At 55.8% G+C, this 21,595-nt stretch overlaps 8 protein-coding genes across 8 annotated transcripts; 4 read left to right on the top strand and 4 right to left on the bottom strand.

Annotated features, from left to right (window-relative positions):
* Positions 1-606: 606 nt before the first annotated feature.
* PG986_003861 (1-3-beta-glucanosyltransferase) lies at positions 607-2,244 on the bottom strand (the record flags this gene model as incomplete). The annotated part of the gene is made up of 1 exon (XM_066840083.1): positions 607-2,244. One exon carries the CDS (start codon positions 2,242-2,244, stop codon positions 607-609), a length of 1,638 nt encoding a protein of 545 aa, XP_066702710.1.
* Positions 2,245-3,228: 984 nt separating this feature from the next.
* PG986_003860 (uncharacterized protein) lies at positions 3,229-4,084 on the top strand (the record flags this gene model as incomplete). The annotated part of the gene is made up of 3 exons (XM_066840082.1): positions 3,229-3,238; positions 3,300-3,685; positions 3,923-4,084. The coding sequence occupies 3 exons, from the start codon at positions 3,229-3,231 to the stop codon at positions 4,082-4,084; spliced, it is 558 nt and encodes a 185-aa protein (XP_066702709.1).
* A 3,767-nt stretch (positions 4,085-7,851) lies between these two features.
* On the bottom strand, positions 7,852-8,213 carry PG986_003859 (uncharacterized protein; the record flags this gene model as incomplete). The annotated part of the gene is made up of 2 exons (XM_066840081.1): positions 7,852-8,141; positions 8,195-8,213. The coding sequence occupies 2 exons, from the start codon at positions 8,211-8,213 to the stop codon at positions 7,852-7,854; spliced, it is 309 nt and encodes a 102-aa protein (XP_066702708.1).
* Positions 8,214-8,497: 284 nt separating this feature from the next.
* On the bottom strand, positions 8,498-9,174 carry PG986_003858 (uncharacterized protein; the record flags this gene model as incomplete). Its single annotated transcript, XM_066840080.1, has 2 exons — positions 8,498-8,899; positions 9,037-9,174. 2 exons carry the CDS (start codon positions 9,172-9,174, stop codon positions 8,498-8,500), a joined length of 540 nt encoding a protein of 179 aa, XP_066702707.1.
* A 509-nt stretch (positions 9,175-9,683) lies between these two features.
* PG986_003857 (uncharacterized protein) lies at positions 9,684-11,277 on the top strand (the record flags this gene model as incomplete). The annotated part of the gene is made up of 3 exons (XM_066840079.1): positions 9,684-9,780; positions 9,921-9,986; positions 10,925-11,277. The coding sequence occupies 3 exons, from the start codon at positions 9,684-9,686 to the stop codon at positions 11,275-11,277; spliced, it is 516 nt and encodes a 171-aa protein (XP_066702706.1).
* A 2,191-nt stretch (positions 11,278-13,468) lies between these two features.
* Positions 13,469-13,861, top strand: PG986_003856 (uncharacterized protein; the record flags this gene model as incomplete). The annotated part of the gene is made up of 1 exon (XM_066840078.1): positions 13,469-13,861. The coding sequence occupies one exon, from the start codon at positions 13,469-13,471 to the stop codon at positions 13,859-13,861; it is 393 nt and encodes a 130-aa protein (XP_066702705.1).
* A 1,808-nt stretch (positions 13,862-15,669) lies between these two features.
* On the top strand, positions 15,670-16,209 carry PG986_003855 (uncharacterized protein; the record flags this gene model as incomplete). Its single annotated transcript, XM_066840077.1, has 1 exon — positions 15,670-16,209. The coding sequence occupies one exon, from the start codon at positions 15,670-15,672 to the stop codon at positions 16,207-16,209; it is 540 nt and encodes a 179-aa protein (XP_066702704.1).
* A 4,975-nt stretch (positions 16,210-21,184) lies between these two features.
* PG986_003854 (uncharacterized protein) lies at positions 21,185-21,511 on the bottom strand (the record flags this gene model as incomplete). Its single annotated transcript, XM_066840076.1, has 2 exons — positions 21,185-21,382; positions 21,446-21,511. The coding sequence occupies 2 exons, from the start codon at positions 21,509-21,511 to the stop codon at positions 21,185-21,187; spliced, it is 264 nt and encodes an 87-aa protein (XP_066702703.1).
* Positions 21,512-21,595: the final 84 nt, after the last annotated feature.

Here is a 21,595-nt window from a genome sequence, read left to right as displayed (position 1 = left end):
GCGCTTTTCCTTCATGTACTGTGTCCTGATTCTATGAGGTAGTCGAAGGGGTCTTACAAGACTTTAATTTACGGATCTAGACCCGAGCCGTGTCTAATAATAGCTACTTGAGACATGTCAAACCTTTTGCTGACGATAGGAATCGGATGCGAGTAAAGTTAAAACAACATCATCAGCTTCGGCAATCAGTATCACGAAGTAGCAGTTGACATTTGACAAAACGTAGCATGGAGCACGAAAAGAAGCGGTAACAGTCCAGTAATAAGTATTTCTTTTATTTCTGCAGATCCTCTTCACTCACGAGTAAGAAGGAGTCTTGCTTGGCTAGCTGCAAGAAGAAAGATTCAAAATTCCAATTCGCAAGCGCCATCAAGGATCTAAGGCCCCAAAAGACACGCAGAAAATTACAATACGTTTTCTCAAAAACAAAAAAACACAGATTGATGGTATAGATCTCTTATGTTCGAGTAACATCGCAGGAGGCTTTCTCTCTATGTGCAAAAGATTTTTCCGGGTATCCTCCACTGTCTATTACTAGAACCACGTCCCCCCCTCTAGCACACAACGACGTATTACTACTAAGGTGATGAAGCGTTACTCAATCCCTTACAGGACGAGCATGCCGGCACCGACACCCATGGCGGCGACCATGTAGGCACCGATGGCGAGACCGCCGAAGCTGAAGCCGCTGGCGCGGAGGCCGGCAGCAGCAGAGGCGTCGTCGGACTTCTGGGAGGAGCCGTCAGCGGAGATGGTGCCGACCTCGGAGGCCGAAGTAGCAGTAGCGGCGGCGGCGGCGGCGCTGTTGGCGGCGTCGACGAGCTTGCTGCACTTGCCCTCGGTGGAGGGGGAGCTGTTGAGGGTGGCCTGGCCCTTGAAGTCGCAGGCGTCCTTGGCGCCCTTCTGGTTCTTGTAGTAGGCGTTCAGGACGTGGCCGAGCTGCTCCTTGGCGTTGCAGCCGAGGTAGGGGCCGTAGACGCCCTTGGCGGTGTCCTGCTTGATACCAGCACAGGCCTTGGCGTCCTTGGAGCAGATGAAGTCGAAGATGTCGCCGTAGTTCTTGGCCTTGAGGTCGTCGGAGGGCTTGCACTCGAGGGACTTGAACATGCAGTCGCAGAGGTCGCTGTTGGGGGTGGGGGGCATGGCGTCGGCGCTGACCTTCCAGTCCTTGCTGGTGTTGGGGCAGGTGGCGGCCTTGTTCTGGGGCTGGTACTTGTCCATGGTGACGCCCTGGGGCTTGGCGTCGGAGAGGGCCTTCTTGAGGTTGTCGGCGTTCTTGAGCGTCTTGGCGTCGTTGCCCTTGACCTTGACGAGACCGTAGTCGTTGTCCTCCTCGAAGTACATGTAGACGATGCCACCGGAGATGACGTCGGTCATCTTGTCAGAGTACAGGGCCTTGGTCTCGTCGAACTTGCGGCCGTCGGCACCGCCGGGGGAGTTGCAGCCGTACTCGGCGAAGAAGACGGGGACGGAGTAGTTGGAGAAGAACTCGACCTGGGTGTCGTAGCCGGACTTGGTGAAGCTGGAGTCGCCGCACCACGAGTAGATGTTGTAGCCCCAGAAGTCGATGGCCTGGTCCTCCTCGCCGCAGTTGAAGTACTGGGCCATGTTGATGCGAATCTCGGCATCGTCGTTGGCGGCGTAGCCGACACCCATCCAGCGGTCCTTGGTGTCCTTGATGTACTTCTTGGTGTCGCGGACGGCGGCCTTGACGAAGGCGGAGGCGGCCGTGTTGGTGGCGTTGTTGGTCACCTCGTTGCCGGCGAAGAAGCCGATGGTGTTGGTGTACTTGCCCATCTCGTCGATGACGCCCTTGTAGCGGTCGAAGAGCTCGACGTTCCAGGTCGGGCTGTCACGGTTGATGGACAGGGCGGGCTCGCCGAGGTCGGCAATGACGTAGATGCCGGCCTTCTCGAGCATGTCCATGCACTCCTTGTGGTCGGCCTTGGGGTCGATGGCGTAGGTGCGGATGACGTTGGTGTGCAGGTCCTTGAGGATGGGGACGTCACGCTTGCAGTTGTCGGCGTTGGACAGCGGGTCGATGTACTTGGTCTTGCTCTCCGAGGAGCTGTCCTTGCCGGCGGCGGCGAACTCCTGCTGGTAGGCGATACCCTTCATGAAGAACTGCTCGCCCGAGGACTTGTAGAAGAGCTTGGAGCCCTTCTGGACGATGGGGTCCAGAGCGGCGTTGGCGTGAGCGGCCAAGAGCAGCGACGACGTCGCCGCGGTCTTGAGGAAACCCATGGCGTTTGTGGTTTGTTTGGATTTGTTTGTGTAGGTGGTTTGGTTTACCCGGGAAGCAGAGTTCTGGGAAAGGAACTGGTAAATAAATCAAGGCTTTCTAGTTCCTTGATGACCGAGTTCTCAAACGAGCCAAGCTGAACAAATATCCGCCTTGGAATCCTGCGTGGGTCTGGTGTTTCGGGTGCTGGAATGACGTGCGAAAAAAGGATGATTTCTCGAAATGAAATAAAGAGCGTGTGGGTTATTGTCTGGACTTTGGTTTGTCCTAAAAGAGTGTGACGAAGCCTCCAAATGAATTATTTGGTTCCTTCTCTCGATATCGCCGACTGATTACAAGCGGAATAAAAAGGGAAAGGAAGAAGTCTTGGAGAGGAGGGAGAGGTTATGAAAGGGAGGGCGAGGCGCGGGAGGACGGGCCTTGAAAAAGGGTAGAGCAGAGTCGCGCCGAGGATGGGGAGTGGATCTGCAGGTGCAACGGGATGGCCAGGACAGGCCAGCGCAGGCCAGGGCAAAGAAAGGGGAAGTTAGGGGGGGACCGGGGGGCGATCGGGGGACTGATTGGCCGGGATGTCCTGTGCCTGGTTATTTCTGGCCAGTCGAACGAACATAGGGGCCAAGGAAGTCACCGTAATCACTTGTGGACTAGACGCCGGTTGACACTGGTAACTAGAATAAAAGTTGCCGCTGGATATTGACCGTTTTGGTCTGTTCAATTCAATAGTAGAGCCGGTCTGCTCGTATAGAATCTAACTCGTTGGCCGTACATGTATGAGTGACTTTGGAGGGAAGGTAGCATTTGCGGCTATTGCTCCTCAAGCGGCATGTCTTCCTGCGCTCCTCCGGTCAACCTTCCGGTATCTGCATCCATCTAGGAGTCCCGGACCCCAATTGACTTTCCAGGAGCCGTGTATCACGATGGTTAGTGGCAGCTAGGGCTGATGCAATCAACCTCACAGTAAGCTCGTGTTGTTGTTGTTTGAAACAATGGGGAGGCGTACGTAAGGCCGTTCATCCTTCCTCTGCTCGGCACGATCTAAGGTTATTCTGATCTACAGTCCTGTCGACGGCCGCCAGTAATGTCGCCGTCAGCAGGCGATGCCAGCCAGTCAGCTTGGTGCTGGCCAGCAGTTCTGGTCCTGTCAGCAGTCTTGCGCACAGGAAGGAGGCGGCGCAGTGCCAGGAACACACACAAAAAAGACACGAGGACGGCGAGAAACAGTGGTACCCCCGAGATGAATGCTGCTGGAACCTCATCTCGTTCCTGAGAGTGCGGCCCACCCTCAGCGCGCCATTCGACCAGCCACCCCTGCCCGGCAGTCTTGGCACCTTGGCACTACCGATCCAGACCAATCTGGCAGGCCTGGCAGGCCGAGGGGCGCCAAACATCAAGCCGGTCCAAGGAGGAGTCAAGGAGGAGTCAAGCTCGTCAAGCAACGGCCAAGTTTGTCGTTTGCTGAGAAAAGCTTTTTTTTTTTTGGTGTTTTCCAACGATCTTCAAGGAGTCACGGACTGCCCAGCATTGGCGATGACGCGATGGCAAGGTTAGGTATTAGATATAAATACACCTGACTACCTACGTGTATAATAAAGAAGGGCCCTATTCTACAGTAGTAGAACAACACATCGAGAGAAGGCGAAGGAATGAGGCTTACATACTGTGAGTCTGCTGCTAGCCCAGTGTGTCGCATCACAGCGAGCCACAGCAGATTGGATGCTTGGCTTCTGTGCTTGGGGTGCGCCCGCCAGCGACCACGACCACGGTAAGATTGCTACTGTACGGTCAACCGCCACGACACGACACGACGCAGTGGTTGGAATTGATTGGGATGGATTGGAATAACCAAACTTGGTGCTGGCGACTCCATCCACAATCTACTTAGCATTGCCCATGAATCTAGCGGCATCTGTCTAATCTGCTGGTGATGCGTTGCGCATTGTTCCTCGTCTGGAGAACTGGAGTCGGTCGAGTGCTACAGTCCTGTGAGATTGCACTCTGCCCAGATGGGTGATTGGCCAACTCGATCAGCTTGCGCGTTCTTTTTCTCCCTCTCTCCCTCCCTCCCTCCCTCTCTCTTCCCCCAAATCGCCCCAGGAGATCTCGCCCATTCCTCCTCGAGCGAGAGAGTCGAACGACCAAACGAATACCCACACAAACAGACCAAAAGGAAATGGCGTCATCAGCGATCAGCAGGAGAAGGGAATTTCGATTTTCTGCCCAGTTGCCCAACCCGTCATGACGGGGGCCGATCTTGTTCCATTCGGTCGAGAGCCCGAGTCTTTTTTTTTTTCTTCTTCTTTTTGGCCCGCGCCTCGTCCAGTCTCCAGTGCTGTCCTTCGTCTCAAGAGTCGGACGATCATTCACGTGCCGGCGGCACCTTGCAACTTGACACCTGCCAAGCCAGTCAAAGCCAACCAAGCCGAACATGAACATTGGCCCTTTCGCTTCCCCTCCTGCCAATCCGGCCACCACCGGCTTGGTAGCGAGCCGACAGACAGGGTCTCCCCCTCCCCAAAGCCTAAGTAGCAATCATCAACGGCTGCACCTTCTTCCAAGATGACCATTACAGCATCTGCGACAGTTTACTGGACCCCTAGAAACCAACCCACCCAACCCATCATGACAAAATCCCGTGATCGAGCCTGATCACAGCCTTCAACGGCCCCTGGCTTTGTAGTAACACGACCCAAGACCCAGTAATACAGCATCCCACAGCTCAGCAATCTCGCGCAAAAGGGTCGAAAATATTCCGCCGGCCATCGTGAAGGGACTGTGCAGGCAGCCGATGTTTGCTGCTGCTTTCAGTTGTGGTGTTTTGCGCGGTCGCAAAAGGTAGGCGCAGATAAGTCAAGTGGCAGTAGCAGCAAGTAGAAGCAGGTAGTTCGTCGTCGCAATTTGACATGTATCTCTTGTCGGAAAGAAAAGTCACTTTCCCAAAACTGCCTACGACTCGATGCCCGACTGTTGTTGCTGGCCCTTCTTATACAACAACCACCAGCCCGCACTTTGCTATCGAGTGTCCCCATGGCTTCCAATGCCGTCTACCGTCAGCCTTACAATCACGAACAGCGTCATAGTTGCGCAAGACGCAAATCCGATCTGCCGTGGACTCAGCTCGCCAAGCCCACAGAAGCCTGCACGCCTTCATGGTGGGGGAGCGACGATGACCTCTTGGAAGCCTTGGAGGAGGGGCATGCCGGCCTCCCATTGGCCCCTCATGTTCGCTAGGAGTTGAACCAAGGATCCTTCGCCCAGTCACGCCCACAGCCCTGCCGGCGAACGGCTGCAGCCATGTTGCCATGATGAGATCACGAATGACTGACACGCACGGGGTGGGCACCCATTTTTACCGACCGTTGCGCCCAGTTACTATACGCCGTATGCATTGCTGCCTGCGCCTGCGCCTGTGATGCTAGCATTCGGCTGACTCGCCGACTCGGCATATTAAGAAGGCGATGTTGTCCCTCATGCTTCTCCACAGTCCGTCGCCCGTCAATCATTTGACATATCCGCTGTCCGCCTTCTCCGTTCGCTGTTCCTTGGTGGCATGTGCAGATGAGATGGATCCCGCATCACTCCTCTCCGTACTATTTGGTCAGGCTATCGCGGGCAACGACGGATCTGCGTAACCTCCCTTGGTCCGTCCTTGTCACAGACTCGAGGCAAGCTGTCTCTTCGAAGCCGTTGGTAAGTCTCGAGGACCTTCCTGGGCGGCCACCGGGCTGCATCGTCTTGGGCTCTCTACTTGCCTTGATAGCTCTGGGCCGGCTCGTCTAGATCACCAGGGCCGAGCCGACAGAACAGGTCACGAATCTGCGTCGAAGTGATCAGCAAACTCCCTCGGCGTTTCAACGAGCAATCGTCCTGGGACCGGACCTTCTGCTACGGATGCCATGGAGATCTCTCGGTGAGCCTTAGGTGAGTCTACTATTGCAGACGCCAGAGCGCATCAACACGCTCCTCCGGCAGATCGAGATGACCAATCTGATATGGAACCCTTGCTCGATCTCCTCTTTCGGTCGCCGTTGGCATAATGTCGGCTGTCCGGCCAGTCGCCAGCGTCGCTTCCCAGGCGGGTGATGACGATACTGGCTGGTGGATGGTGACAAATCGTACATGCTGCGATCGATTTCACTCCATAACAGGCCACCTATTGCAGGGCACTATCCGAAAGTCCTACAAACCCAGCGTGCGCGAGAGCCGATGTTCTTTTTCGAGGCCTTGCATATCATGTATGCAAGTCTCAGCCGGGCGCACCTCCCCAGCCACCGTGGCGGCTGTCGTGATTGGGTCGGTTGGCGATAAATGAGCCCCCTTGTATCATCTCGAACGCCTCTCGAACGATGTGTCAGATCAGCAACCCAGCTAGGTGCCAGCCAAACCAATGAGGCGTCGTCCCCTTGTGCCTTTTCATCTGCCGGGCTGCCATGGGTCGCTTCGAGCCTTGCATCCATTGCACTTCGCCATCTCTGTGATCCTCGATCAACAATATGACATCCATTCCTCTGGTTCTAACCGAAGGCCGACATCACTCCATGTTACACGGCATGAGGGGAACAGATCACGACCTGCAAGTTCTAGCATTCGAAACCGGTCAACCCAATCCATGCAAAATCAGATTTTGCATATCCAAATCCGTACTGGCGACTTCAGAGAAGCGGGAGCGGAAGCGGAAGCGAGGAAAGCTGCCTGGACCGCTCCTAAATCTGGCTTACGGTAGATGCTGCTGCGATGTTGCGGGACATGGCCTGGTTACTTGTTGCTGCCCAACGACATGACGAACCAAGCACTCTCTCCTACTACCAGAGCCCCGAATCCCGCTCTCCCCTTCCTGGGCTTGTTTTCTTTCCGTGTGTCTATAATACAGGTCTTTCACAAACGCCACGCCGTCTATCTCCTCATAGCTCCTCCTGTTCATGCCGGGTTGAAGCCGAAGTCAGCTTCCTCTTACGGCTGCCACCGCCAGCCATGCGTATCCCTCTCCCATCAAGCGATGGGCTATGATGGCCGACATACCCACACGAGCGTGGCACAGCCTCGACAAAGAGGAAAGGCATGCACCCAGTCATGTCCGGCTCGGATTGGCCTCCCGCGCCGCGGTCTCACGAGGGCCCCGTGCGTCACTATCACATGTTCAGGGGCTCGGGCCCCTGTCCTCTCAGTGTATCACAGGACACGCGCGGCATCGTACAGGGCCTGTTTATCCGAATCGCCTTCTGTTTTCAGGCCCTCGGGTTTCTGCTGATAACAAAGGCTAAGGGCGAAGCTGGGAGCTGTACCTATTTGGAATCATCGGCAAGTGCTACTTTGCACCAAGACCCATCTCCTTTTGAGGGAGCGAGCGAGGAACCCTCGTCGGGCAACAGACCTCTAAGCCAGATCAGGTCACGGCTCTGTTGTTTCCTTGCTTGCTCCGAGGATGTAACGGCGCCGAAACCGTTTTCTCAGTCAATGTCACATCCGCACCCAACAGATGATCCGGCCTGCAACAAACTTTCGGCCTCATGTTGAATGCCCTGGGAAGCACAACTCTATCCTGCCGTCGCACCACGCACCGACTTTCTTGCTGGCGGCATCTTTCCAGGTTACGATAGTTCACGGCCACGGCATTATACGGCACCGGCCTCGCGAGCTGACCAAATCAGGCCCTCTCGAGGCGCCACCTGAATAGTTCGTGCCCAATATCGACAGGTCACAAAACTGCTTCCAGGTTCAGAGCCGCCACCAGTGACCAGTGCGTGCACAGCGCGCGATCCACCGCGATCCACGATGCTACCCAAGATCTTGCGCATCGCACTCTGCGAGAGATTGGCACTTGGGCCCGTCCAATCGCTCGGGGTTCCATAGTGGCCATCGACTTGTGATGGCACGATACCTTTATTCGCAGGCTGCCGGAAGCCTCTCAGCGATTCTCATTCGATGTCTCAATCGCATGTCTTAGAACGGCCATACCATGGCTTTTTCCACCCATGGCCACCCTCGTGAGAGCCATGTGGCCAAACGACCACCACGTGAAAACCACGCATCTCACGTTCGACACGGTCCTGTTTGGCCGAAACCTTTGGGGTTGAACAGGGCCGGGGATGAGAAGCTATTTCTGGGTGAATAGTGATCTTCAGCCCCCGCGCGGGTGTCTTTGGGAAGGTGCATCGTGAAGTCGTCGCCTCTCTCCTGCGTCGAGGGGGGGCTTTTTCTCGCTTTCCCCCAGGTCCCCTCTCTGTCGTCCTCTTTCCCTTTTCGTGATTATTGGTTATGCTATTCCTTCAGGGGGAGGGGCCGCGACCGACGGATGGCCATGACACCGAACTGAGTCGCTTTTGGTGTTTCCCAGCCTTTTCTGATTCCCGTCTCTCGCGCGCTCTCCCTTTCTCTCTCTTCGGATCTCGGGACAGCGCCGTCACTGGGCGGACCAGAGGCGAAGTGGTTGGTCGAGTTCACCACGGGAAGGACAAGCCCAGAATCACTGGATTGAACTTTGCCAGGTGGCCCGGAACGTGAAGTAGGAAAAAGGAGGATACACCGACGACCAATGACTAGGTATATAAGGGGTCGGCGACCAGGGCCAAAAGAAGACAAGGACTGCTCCAAACCTTGTCGACGATCATCCGCTGGGTAGCTACATGCTTCCTGTTTTGTGAGGTTACTGAGAGAAGCACCCTTGTGTGTGTGCGTGTGTATTATAACGAATTTGCCTATTCATCTATATATTGCAGATCATTGCTGCAGAAACGCACCTAGCCGCGGTACTTCTATATGCGCGCCCTCATTTCGTCCATCCCTATTGCGTCCCTCACCTGCTTTCGCCTCCGGTCTCGCGAGGTAGTAGTCAGGCCATCCGGCTGTTCTTCGACAGGTCCAGGTTCGTCGTTGGGTCGTATGATCTCTTGGATGCCTTGCGCCCTCCAGTCAGTCACGGAAGGAGAAAATCGCATGATCTGACGTATCATCATAACCGCCATTGACAAGAAGAGCACTTGCAGCAGTCGCTCTCCCAGTTCGGACTAACGGTACGCCCTGTGTTTCTCTTATGGCACGTTCGCGTGTAGCACTGACCCGTCAGTTGACGGCCATTAGCGAACGACACCCGGGTCCCCGGCGGGAGGCAGAAGCAGCTTGCCGCACGTCAATCCGCCGCTGATGCTGGATCGCCTAGAAAGTACCACGCTATCGTCTATCCTAATAGCAGGCCGTTACAAGTTCACGCACTCAACAGACCCTGACGAAACCACTACTGCCGCCACCCCTAGTCTTTTTTTTTTTTTTTTTTTTTTCGGTGCTCTACCGGATCATCGCGGCTCGCCACGTGTGGTCTCTGGATCTGCTACTAGCAGCAGCCTGTGCGTATCCTTGGCTTGTTTGTTTAGAAACAGTTAAGGGGAAAGCCCGCCAGCCAGCCATGTGTATCTACTATTACCTACACTACCACCATATCCCACCCTGCATGCGCGACATTGAGTATGCGATCCACTACAACTTCTGCGCGGACTCGACCTTCTCGACAGTGGCAGCCCACCTGAGCCCGACAGGGGAGGAGCAATGTACGTTGTGCTGTTTTCTCTTCTTCTTCTTCTTCTTCCTCTGATTTGCCCCCATCTTCTCTCACCTCTGAATCACGTACGGTTCGTTTCATCTATGCAAATGCCCCGGGACTGCCTTCCTTTGTGCCCCTCCTCTACAGCTGCTACTCAGCAAAGGCGTTCGAGAGAGAAGATCTACAGCAGGGTGACGTTACATTCCATTTACCGTATTTCGTACCACGGAAGGAAAAGGGGGGCCGCTTTCTAGAACAGCACTTTGGCTTACGCCTCTTTTTCCTTTGCTTCTTCTTTTCTGTCATTATTTGAGCCTCTCACGTGCCGTGTACAGAAAACAGCAGTGTTTGTTGCTGAACGCACAAAAGTTTGTGAGCCCGTGGCACACCCGCGGCCGCTAAGACGGCGGCTGCAACCTTGCCTTAGCTGGGGACGATCCAGGCGGTCGGGTTTTTGGTGCACCTTCTTGCAGGGTGTTCTGGAAGGACTGGCACGTTGTCTGGCAGGACGGCTTACATGATGCTACCGTTACGTTCGTCGAAGCACTCGAATCACCACCACCCTCAACTACTACGTAACCTTTTCTTATCGTCCTCACCCGTGCCAGCATCCCCCGGGGAAAGTCTGCCCTTGAAGCAACCACGCAAACATGGCAGTCCATGTCGCACCCTTATGATCAGAGACTTGGTCTGGCAGGGGCCATTTCTCAATCCTCCATTCGGAAGGCTTTCCGAGCAAACCTATTTTCCTTGAGGAGCATTCAGTGAACAAAAAGTATCAGACCAGGTCGCTGCCAATTGGCAGAGGGAAGAGTTCTTCGTTCTGCTGAAGAGCTACACAGTTCGACACGACGGCGCAAGCGTGCCTCTCACGCTCTAGAACTTCTGGCCAGTTTTGCTTTCTGGCATCAGGTGCCTCTCAGCTCTCCAGCCTTTCTTTCAGCTATCGTGTACTTCTTTACGTCCATCGAGTCTGTCCACCCCACATCTCTGAAAAAGCGGTTTCTCACGGGGCCATAGACGGATGGTTCTAGCCCTCCTTGCCTTTTGCTTTTTCGTGGCATCATGAGATTTCCATCAGCCGACTAACGCCTCCTCTTTCGATCAATCAGTGATCCAACACCCCTGCGAAACCCTTTTTTACGGTCCAGACCACCAGCCCCAAGACTACGACCCCATAACCGGGCAAGCCATCGCCAATAATCACCACCGCAACCACCACTACAACAATACCAATACAGACGGTGGGAGCGAGACCGTCTTCGACTACAACAACCCCTGCGCCGCGGGCGGCTGCCTCTTCTCGCAGGGGTGCGGCAGCGGCCAGTGCCGGCTCGAGCAGCTGGGCGGCCGCTGGGTCTGCTGCCGGTGCCGCCGCGGCGGAAACAGCTTCCGGTGGTGCGCCCACCCGATGAGGAGGGTGCCCGACACGCTCTGCTACCACACCGTCTGCTTGGGGTGCTGGGCGGATCAGGGGCACGGTCCGGGGCAGGGTGGTGCCTAGTGGTGCTTTAGCCCTGGCGGTTGAGAAGATGCTTTCTTAATGATGACATCTTATCTTCGCCTCTTTTGTTTGTTGGGATTTGTTCTCTTCCTTTTTTTTTTGTTGGGAGAGACCTGGGCACGGCGGGCTGCAGCGGCCCTCGTGGAGCTGAGATGCCAGCTAATGAAGGGGACCTGGCACGAGATGCGGATGAGGGTGTTGAGAGGATGTCCGAGACGACGCTGGTCGAGGGATCGTGGGAATGCTTGGGGGACCGATAACGGAGGCGGACTCGATCGAAACTGGAAGGCTGCTTGCACTACTTCAATATTGGTGAGGCAACGGGCTGACCGAGGAGAGCTGAAAGATGACGAAACGATATACGAGGCTATCGATCTGTGGGGGAACTGGAGGATGACGTTGTTGGAAGAAGGTGACCCAGGAAGGTGACCCAGGGAGATCGTCAGGCACGCTGAAGATCATGTCTTGCATTGCGCGAGTGGTGCTCGTGGCTTGGAGAACCGTCGCCCACCGGGGATGCAGCTGGCACATGCTCCGGTCGTGCGGTGTGCACCATGTCTCATGCGTCGTACGGCCCCGGTGCCTGACGATCTAGACTTGCTCTCGCGGAGTTTTCCCCTTTTGGCCATCTGGACGACAAGATGACGACGACGAGTTCCGGGAATTTGGACCCAGGTATCACACAAGCGTGGAGTTGTTCTCGGGCAGAGGGGCTTCATGTGTGTTTCAGATTTGTAATTGTGTGGCTTGCTCTATTTCATATGGCGATGGCTGAAAGCAGAGTTTTTGATAGTGCCGGGTGGGAAACACGAGAAAACGATGGGCTTACAGGCTGCTATTTGGGGGAAGGGGGGGGTTCTTTTCTCACTAGAACAGGGTCTTGTGGCGGGTAAGGCGTTACACCAGAATCTGATATTTCGTTTCTTTTTTTTTTTTTTTTTTTCTGTCTGGCTTTATTCCCAAAGTCCCCCCACCACCTGCTCGTGCAACCTGCACCCTGTGATTGTGTAGCGTGCTGTCTCCCAAACCATCGGGACCATCGAGCCGCTGTAGAACATGACACGTTCGCAACGTCATAGATCTTGTTGAACTCGGCGAGAATAGCCATAGCAAGGAAAGGAGAGGTGCGGATCATGGAAAAGGAGACGAGAGTGACGGGGTTCGGCGGGGTTTGGATCGCAAGGCGCAGACGGTGGGACACCGAACAGCCAAGGATCCGATAGTGCCTGCCCAAGAGGCTACCAGGTGGCTTGTCTGCCCTTTCGTTTCTGCTCTCTGTGCTGCCCTCTCACCTCGGCTCTCTTCTTGGGTTCCCTCCTTCGCTTGCTGGATGGGAAGCACAGAGATTGAGAGTACAGAGATTCTGCACTCGGCCTGCATAGGTCCTCGGGCGGTTGCATGAAGAGGCGTGCCCGTAAGCCCGATCCCCTCACCGCTTTTGGTGCCCAACGCGAAGGCGTCGACAGGCAGACAGGCATCGCCTCCTCGGCATGGCGGGCGGGTGGTTGCAACAAGAGATCTCTCTTCATGGGTAAAATGTAGGCACCCATCCCCATCAGCCCCGACCGGATGGATCTGCCAAGGCCGCTTGCCGTGTACGGTGTACAATACGATTCAAGATCGTTGCCCTTGGTGTCTTGCCTGCGAGAGCGGACAAGAAAAGAACTTCGCACGTCGTGGTGACGGAACATCCCATTTTACCCGAGATCGCTCGACCACAAAAAACGTGGCAGCCTTGTTCAATAGAGGCATCATCCGATCGGCGATCGACGGTTGCCTTGGATAGCGGGCAGAGGAGAGTTGGGGAAAAAGAAAATGGTTATACGCAGCAGATACGAGGAAGAGAGAGGATGAGGGGACGAAAACAGAGAAAAGCGAAAAAGGTTGGAGTCTTGTTGGAGGACGTAGGAACAAACAGAGGTAGATAAAGTAACTTGGATGCCCCGGAGATGGGGAGGAAACGACGAGGAGAGATCCAGACTCCCTCGGGCCACGAGAAGAAATTGTCCTAAGACATAGACGGCGATCGTTATTCCAACTTCACAAGTCTTTTCCGGTGCCGACTAGTCATAGCAGCCGCCTCTTATCACTCACCATCGCCGCCTCACCAGAGTACCTCGCGGCCTGCCAATCGACAAGTCACAGGAAAGATATCACACCACATCATATCATCCAGCCGGCAGCAGCAGCAATGTGTACCGAAACCACCTACACGCTCCGCTGCGAGCACGTCACGACGCGGGTGGCGTACTGCTCCGAGGCATCCTCGGCTTCTTCATCACACAAGTCATCAAGCTCGTCGTCTTCGTCGTCACGCAAGCACCACCACAAGAAGCCCTGCAAGCGCGTCACGCGGACCTCGGTGGCCTACCCGCCGCCGCCCGAGTTCGTGGGGCAGCAGCCCGTCAAGTGCCCCCTGTCCCCCTGCCCGTTCGAGCAGCGGGGCGGCTACTGGAACTGCTGCTGGTGCGGCAAGGAGTGGAACGACCAGGGCCGGTGCCGGTGCGTCATGATCATCGACCGACAGGAGTACCGGTGCGAGCACATTTGCTGCGAGACGTGCGAGGCGGCCGCCGAGTTATGAGGGAACCTGTAAGACAAGGAGGCACGGGGTAAGGGCTAGAAGGTGGAAAGCCCATACGACAGGCGAGGAGGAAAGCTGAGGGGGGGAGGGAGAGAACAGGCGGGCCTGGATGGAGGCTTGTTACCTGCCTGCCGCGGGTTGAGTCGGTCGGTCGGGGGCTCCTAGGGGCACGGACAGGGGGGGTGTGGGAGGTGGAAAGTGGTGTGGGGGGCCAGCAGGGTGGCTTCGGAAGCAGGGCCGTCAGCTGCTGGCACGTGATTGGTCGTGTTTTCTTTTGTCGGGCAAGGCTGTATGATTGGGCGTTTGTGGATGAACATGTAATGTGTAATGAGACCGGGGGTTGTCGGGACCACAGTCTGCCGGGGGAGCGTCATCATGGTCGTTCAGCTTCGGAGCCGAGGCTTGGTGTCGACAGAGCCTTGTGAGTTCGTGTGAGCGCTCGCCGCCCAAGTCGAGTTGGGGGGGCAAGGGACGAAAAGGTCCGCAAGGTGTACCGGATCTGGGGAGACACAGGTTTCTCTTCTGCCGGCTCGCGATAGGCTGTCCAGGGCGTGATGGCGTCGAAACCAGTGCATATGTACGATGTAATGGAAAACTGTATCGATCACATAATCGTGCTTGCAGGTCATATACCATTCGCTACTTATTCGCCGACTTGTCGATGCGGAAACGCACCGACCCCGTGGCTTGAGAGGCAGCTCCTAGCCGCAGCTGATTGTGCAAAGAGCCCAGAGCCCAGAGCCCAGAGCCCCCCGGGCATCGACATGGGTGGGATTTGGAAGCAGGGAACGGCGCGATGCCCGCGGAGGCTGCGGGTAGCGTCGTCCGGAGTTGGCGGGGCGGATCGTGCCGGGTGTTTCTTGGATGTAACCCCACGATTCCTCAAGTCGTTCCAAGTTACAGATGGGGGAAAGGGTGCGACGAAAGGAGGAGAAGGGGGGTGTTCGGGAGCAGGGGGTTTCTGGCCGTGGAGAGGGAGAGGGAGCTAAGAGAAAAAGCAAAGAGAAGAAGAAGAAGAAGCAAGCCAGATTGCAACCCTTGGTTATGGGTGAAACTAGATTGACTAACCGATGCAGCATGATGCGGCGTCGATGGGCGTAACGTGACAGATCGAAGAAAACCAGGTCTCCGGAATTATCGCTTCGTCAGATCGATCCCCCGCCTGCATATCCTGCTGGGCGGATCTGGCTCTTGGCTGGCAAGGATGTTGCCCCCCCAACATGATACACACTGCAGATGGGCGCGCGCTGAAGACTGCCCGATTCGCGTCGGTTACTCTGCAGGCAGGCCGTGGCCGGGCCCATCCTTGATTCGACCCTTAAAAGGGCCGGGTTATAACCTGAGATCGATCCTTGATCAATCGTCAACCCCGGTCTGGTGTTCAAGCCCATTCTCACCTACTGGCTGGGCACACACACACACACACACACAAGAAGGATGACCGGTCGTGTGCCTGTGTTCGCTCGGGTAGGTCCGTCGAGCCACCGAACTAAGACAGCCGTCTACGAAGGGGGGGCATACGCAGCTCTGGCACCTTGTCTATAGCTCGGATGCAGAGAGACAGGCTGCCGATACCTGCCCCTTTCGTACGAGAAGCAAGGTGCCCTGATCCCTGACGTCCAGTCTCGTTCCTTGCCGGGGCTTTTCGTTCGTTTTCAGCCAGCTGCAAGTCACTTAAAGCAGGTATCCCGCTGTGTGATTCACACCGAGCAACAATACTCTGGTGCCCGGAGGGTAAAGGGACAGCAGGCGGGCCCAAAAGAAAAGAAATGCAGGCTGTTCCTTGGACATATAAGCCCGAAATTGCCATGCCGCGTGCGAGCCGACATTGGGTACAAAGATCACGCCCACCCACCGACCGCCTTGGAAGCAGCAGCAGCTCTGACCAGAAGACTCCCAGCGTCTGGCTACAGCGTCTGACTCGACGAATCCAAGCGAGCGCCCGCAAGATGTGCCACGGACACCCACATTACCACACCTGCCACCACACCTCGGTCAAATGGCTGTACTGCCCAGAGGCCATGTTCGACCTCGAGACGGGCTACGAGACGCCCTGCTCGAATCCCATCTACTCGACGCCGCAGCTGGCATCCAGCGAGTGCCCCCTCCAGAACTGCCTCTTCAAGCAGCTCAAGGGGGACCGCTGGACATGCTGCCGGTGCGGCCACAACGCGAACAAGGAGGGCTGGTGCGTCGGCAAGATCAACCACCCCTTTGGCAGCTGGACGCCCCGAGGACTGGAGCCCCAGAACTGGCAGACCTGCGGCCACGGCTACTGCGGCAAGTGCAGTCGAGACTGTGAGACACACATATGCTCCCGTACGGAGGTGACCATGACCGGTGTCTAGCTAACCAACGATCAATCGTCGCAGTGTCTTCGTCCAGGGCCGGCACGCCTATTGAACAGGCCGCCGAGCAACGAAAGGGGCGAAGCAGGCCGAAGCCTGGCTTCCACTACCCCCCGGAGCACGCACGTACACGCACACGCACACAAGCGGGGGACGGGTGGTGACTACGGCGGCACGTACACGGTGGAGGAATACGCGCCTTCGCCCGTAATCGGGAGCGCCAGGACCTCCAAGGCCTCGTCCCTCGACCCGGGACACGACGCGTCACACAGGAAGGGGATACCCTCGTCCAGGGAGAAGAAGAGGGGGCGCCGTACGCATCACTAGATGACGGGGCTGTTACCAAGCCTAGGAGACCGGGTGCAGGGAACAGAGACAGAGGGCGAGTACCACCGTGGCCGAATGATAACCAGGCAGAAAGCCAGCGCCTGTCCGAAGGAAACCCGACACGGGGTTGAGCGGAGCGACATGGGGTCGTCGTCGTCGGAGCCCTAGTATAGTATATAGACACAGCTAGAAGATGATTCAGAGCAAGCGAAGTGAGTCATGACTTGTTTGAGTGTCTCCGACCGAACTGCCGGATGCGACGGAGACGTGCAGGCAGAACAGAAACAAAACACGTCCGTCTGCATCATGGTCAAACAACATGGGACTCCGAACAGAGTGCCCGTCGTGTTTCTCTGCTTTCGTGGCAGCAGAACGAGGAGCCTCCCGAGCGAACCCCCGCACGCTGGGGTCGTATTCTGGGCGTACAGCAATGAAACTTGGGCTGACACAATTTTTTTTTCAGCTGTCCACCACATCATCTTCTGGTCCTGCCATTTGATTAACCTTGGGGTTGCCGTCGTTCAAGCACAGCAGCAGGCGGGTGTGCTGGCCATGCAAATGTCTGGGACACGGCGAGACGACGGCTGTAGTCATGTAACATGTAGTCATGCACATATGTAGGTAAAAGATGGGGGGGGCGTTGCCGTACGTCCACAGATCTCCACGATGGCGTCCCAGAAGCTGCAATCGGCCGTCTTGTGTCTGCGACCTTTTTTGCTTGATTCGCCAAATGCCGAGCACTGATTTGCTGGGGAGGGGGGGTTGTTCCCCGGGAATCCCTTGGCGGCCAATCAATCAGTCCTGGCCCTGACAGCTCGACTCCAAACGCTCGGTTTCCTTCCGACTGGCCACGATGTGGAGAAGAAGGAGAAGAAGAAGAAGAAGAAGAAGAAGAAGAAAAGGACAAGAACTACTGCACGTATGTATGAAGAGACGCGGCGCAGCCAATTGGAAAGAGCATGGTTGTTTACAGCCCCAGTAGTCGGCTGCCGGACGTGAAGGATGGAGTGTTCCCCGGACTATCGGGTCTGTGAGGTAGGGTTGCCCGGAAAGGTCCCGTCTGAGTCCCGGCTAGCAGAGGCTCGCCGGCCATAGCTAGCCGATCCGCATGTCGTGTTGTGCGCGTGTCGAACATATGGTCATTGATTGGTAGACTATGGGTTATCTTACGTCTCGTCTCATCATTACCGAGGGTGGTGGAGGAGGTGGTGGTGGTGGTGCGTTGATGCTGAGGGGGTTGGGCAGCGCTCAATTGTCCATACTTAACCCAATCCTCTTCTCCATGCCGCAGTGGTCTGGACAGTGAATGTTGCTTCGACGTGACGGATGAAGGTTTGGGTTGATTGAACCTTCCATCACCACTCGGCTGCAGGTGAAAATACAATAACAACACGGGCAGACTCTAACTTTACCCGAGGCGCGTCTATCGTTCCCTTGGTCGTCCCTTGGCAGCCATGCGTGCTTCGGTTGATCCTTCAGGGCGGGCAGGGTGAACCTTTACCAGAGTACATAGAACAAGAAACGTGGACTGAGCCTTTTTTTTCCTTTTTTCTTATTCTCACGTGGCGTCTTACACACCACACCATTTGGATGATCTGATACTATTCCTAATCACCGATTGCATTAGTGGGCGATTGGTCAACCTGTTTACATATCCTCTTATCACTCGCTTTGCCATGGAACGACAAGATGGATGGTAGTTTAGTTGCAGTTTCTGGACAAGAATAAGAATTTGATGCGATGCGATGCAAAGTTGTCAGCGCCATCTGCCGCATCGACCGAATAAGGAAACTTCGAGGCCGATGCATTGATTGGTACGCAACGCAGCTTCCCAGCACCCTGCCACGCGGCCAGTGTGTCGCCGCATGGGTGCGGATATGGGTGCGCATGCATCAGCGGCGTTTGCTGTTGATCCCAGCGAGCCACGAGTCCTCCATGACTTGCATTGGTGAATGGCCATTGGGACGACTACGGGGCCGATCCTCCTGCCCCTTCCCCATACGACTTCATTTGCAGGGACGAATGCCGGAAAATGGTACGGCCAATCTGCGGTGAGAGAGAGAGAGAGAGGAACCAGAGGAACCAGAGGAACCAGAGGAACCAGAGGAACCAGAGGAACCGCGACGGTTAGCAGGTTAGGTTACAGCAATCGATCCAAGGTCCATCCATTCGTGGCCGGTATTCCTCCATACTGATCATCGAACCTAGAGACCGTTACATCTGGGCCAGGCCAGGAGAAATAAAACTCCCTTCGAGGAGGGGCCAGGAAAAAAAAAAAAAACGTACAGGCTGACAGGGCCTGTCTGTCTGTAGTACTGTAGAAGGGGCAGCAATGCCCGACTAGAGCACGAGGGTGGGAATCCCGTCAGACCACATGGCAAATGCCACGCTAACGCAAACGAACAGTGGAGGGGTTGGCCGGGCTTCTACGGGTTCGATTGGCTGGCTGGCCATGCTTGTCCATGCCAGGCCATGCTGCTCATGCATGGACGGCAGAAAAGGGACAGGCCAAGCGGCCAGGCCCCCCGTTCACCAGTGTTTCTGCTCTAGCTGCATCCAGCGCTACTACTACTATGTACTAGGCGGGCGGGCTCGGGCACTGCAGATACGACAGTTCAGGTACCAGTACGCCATCGAGCGACGCAACAAGTCAACGGGATCCCCAAGGTAATGAGCCCAATCAAAAGGAGATGACGCCGTTTTAACTCGGAATCCCGGGCTCGTGGGCTTCCATGCTAGCTAAACGCTCGCTTGCTACTATTAATAATAAACCGTCCCCCCGACTTCATCACGTACGATCCACTATGTTCGGCGACAGCGATGGAAGAATGGAAGCAGGACAGAAAGTCCGGAAGGAGGACGGCAAGTAGATTGCCGCATCCACCCTCGTGTTCTCTAGTTGTCTCCGTAGCTGCGCATCAGTCTGACACAGTGGTGTGATGTGATATGGATCCCATGGAGAGGAGATCTGTAGATTTGAGGAATTCGCTTGCCACCGGCCCTCAGCAGGCGGGGGGGGAGAGACTACTTAGCGACGCAGTTTGTAGTGGTCCTCCGCTCAGGGGTTGTCTGGTACGATGCAGACTTCTACAGTGCATACCATCCGCATCGTCACGTTTTTTCTTCTTCTTTTTTGGTAGTGGGCGGCTAGCCAATCCTTTCCTTTTCCTCCAGCTGTGAGGGATGATCTCCGGATCCAGTACCTCTACAAGAACCAAGAAGACCAGTGACAGAGGAAGATGCTTTGGGGTGAACCAGGCACCACGACGTTGAAGTACCCTGGGTATGATGTAGGCAGATGGGCAGACCCTTGGGTATGATGTAGATAGACAGATAGATAGTTAGCGACCGAGGTCAGATCCATCCTGGTCTGAACATGCGAAACAGTCGTGGAGAAATCTGGAAACGGAAAAGAAAAGAGATTCGAAAAAAAAAAAAAAAAAAAAAAAAAAAGAGCAAACGAATAATGCATGCTGCTGGTAATCTCGGCGCATTCGAATGGAGAGCCCAAGCGAGAGAGTGAGAGAGAGTGTGAGAGAACGTGAGATTGATGGAAAAGATCCGAATGCACCCATGGAAAATTCGCACCGAGAGGAGAGGGAGATCCGAGGAGCACGGAGAGGAGCAGTTAGGAGAATTGCGATCAAATTGGCATCCATTGCAGCGCTTGGACGAGGAAGTTGCTGAGGCTTCTGTTCTGGCCGAGGTCCCTGGTCCCGTCCCTCAGGGTGGTCGTTCGTCAGTCGAGGGCCTCTGTTGTCTGTATCATCCAGAATTGGCGGCTGACTGGTAGGCCGTTAGCGGCGTAGGGAGACGACCCGGCCTAGCCAGCCTGCCAGCCCAGCCAGCCTCTGCAAAACGCCCTAAAGCAGCCAAGCCAGACGTGCTAGGTGCTAGGTCCAGTGCCCAAGGGACTCGAGGGCAGCGCCTGCATTTCCCCTGCTTCCTGCACTGCTGTTCCCTCGCAATTCCCTAGGTCAGCGGTGGGTGGTGACTCCTGCAGTCACTGGTGATTCCTGCCAGTCGTCCCTATGTATCACCAATCCCTGCTTGCCAATAGGGATCGTCCAACCTACTACCGGTAGTACCGTAGTCTGTCTGTAGACCTACCTAACCTGCCCGTTCGTGCCATTTGATCCCGTCTTCTTCCTTTCCCTACCACATCCCCTTCGCCCAGCTGACTTGTCCGGTTGGATTCCTGCTTGCATACTACGACGCACGTTGCGTTTCCCTTTGGTCTCCGCGATTTGTCGGAAATCTACTGCAAAGTCCCTACCTATACTGTCCGTACCTGATCCTGATCCAGGGAGCCACTGAGAAAGAGCGGGAACCAACATACGTCTGGCCCAGAGAAACGCGATCCAAACAACAAAAACCCATTCCCTGATAATTGAAGGGAGCTGGCACAGACCTCACGACCCAAACCCACATCAACCCGACGCTACCAGCGCTCCAGCAGTCTCCAGCAGTCTCCAGCAGGGAATTTTCTGGACACCAGAGAGCACGCTCTCGGACGCACCCTCCAGACCCTGCTGCCCTGATCCTGATCTCTCGAGCCTTGCCGCTGTCCCGCTCGCCCATCGGCTCTTGCGTTTGGCGTGTCACCCGTCACCAGTCACCCAGTCACCAACCACACCAGCCCAGGACTTCAGTCATCATCGCCCTTCCGCTCCGCCTCGCCTCGCCCTTCCAACTCTCTCTTTTCCCTCTGCCCAGCAACAGCAACACCGAACCGAACCGCCAGGCAAGCGACGCGACCCGGCGCTACTGCAACGTCAATTACTCGTGCCCGCTTTAAGACAACAGCAACCTTATTATCCTCGATTCCCACCTTTGTGACAGCATACTGCAAGCATTGCAAGCAAGCATCTTGCCCAGTACTGCTACTTCACGCACAATACCCACACACCACACACAAGCCGCCTCCATCCCATCCCAAAATGCCTGCCTCTCTCGAGTCCTCTCGCCCCATCATGGCGCCGTCGGTATGTTATGGATTCTGACTCAATAGCACACTTGCTTAGCTTCCTTCCCCCGTCCCCTCCCAGCCCATCCCCCT

Source organism: Apiospora aurea, assembly GCF_038362705.1.
Source record: "Apiospora aurea strain CBS 24483 chromosome Unknown utg000003l_segment0_segment0, whole genome shotgun sequence".
Classification (NCBI taxonomy): domain Eukaryota; kingdom Fungi; phylum Ascomycota; class Sordariomycetes; order Amphisphaeriales; family Apiosporaceae; genus Apiospora; species Apiospora aurea.
The sequence above is the reverse complement of the archived record's forward strand: the minus strand, read 5'-3'. Positions and strand labels throughout refer to the sequence as shown.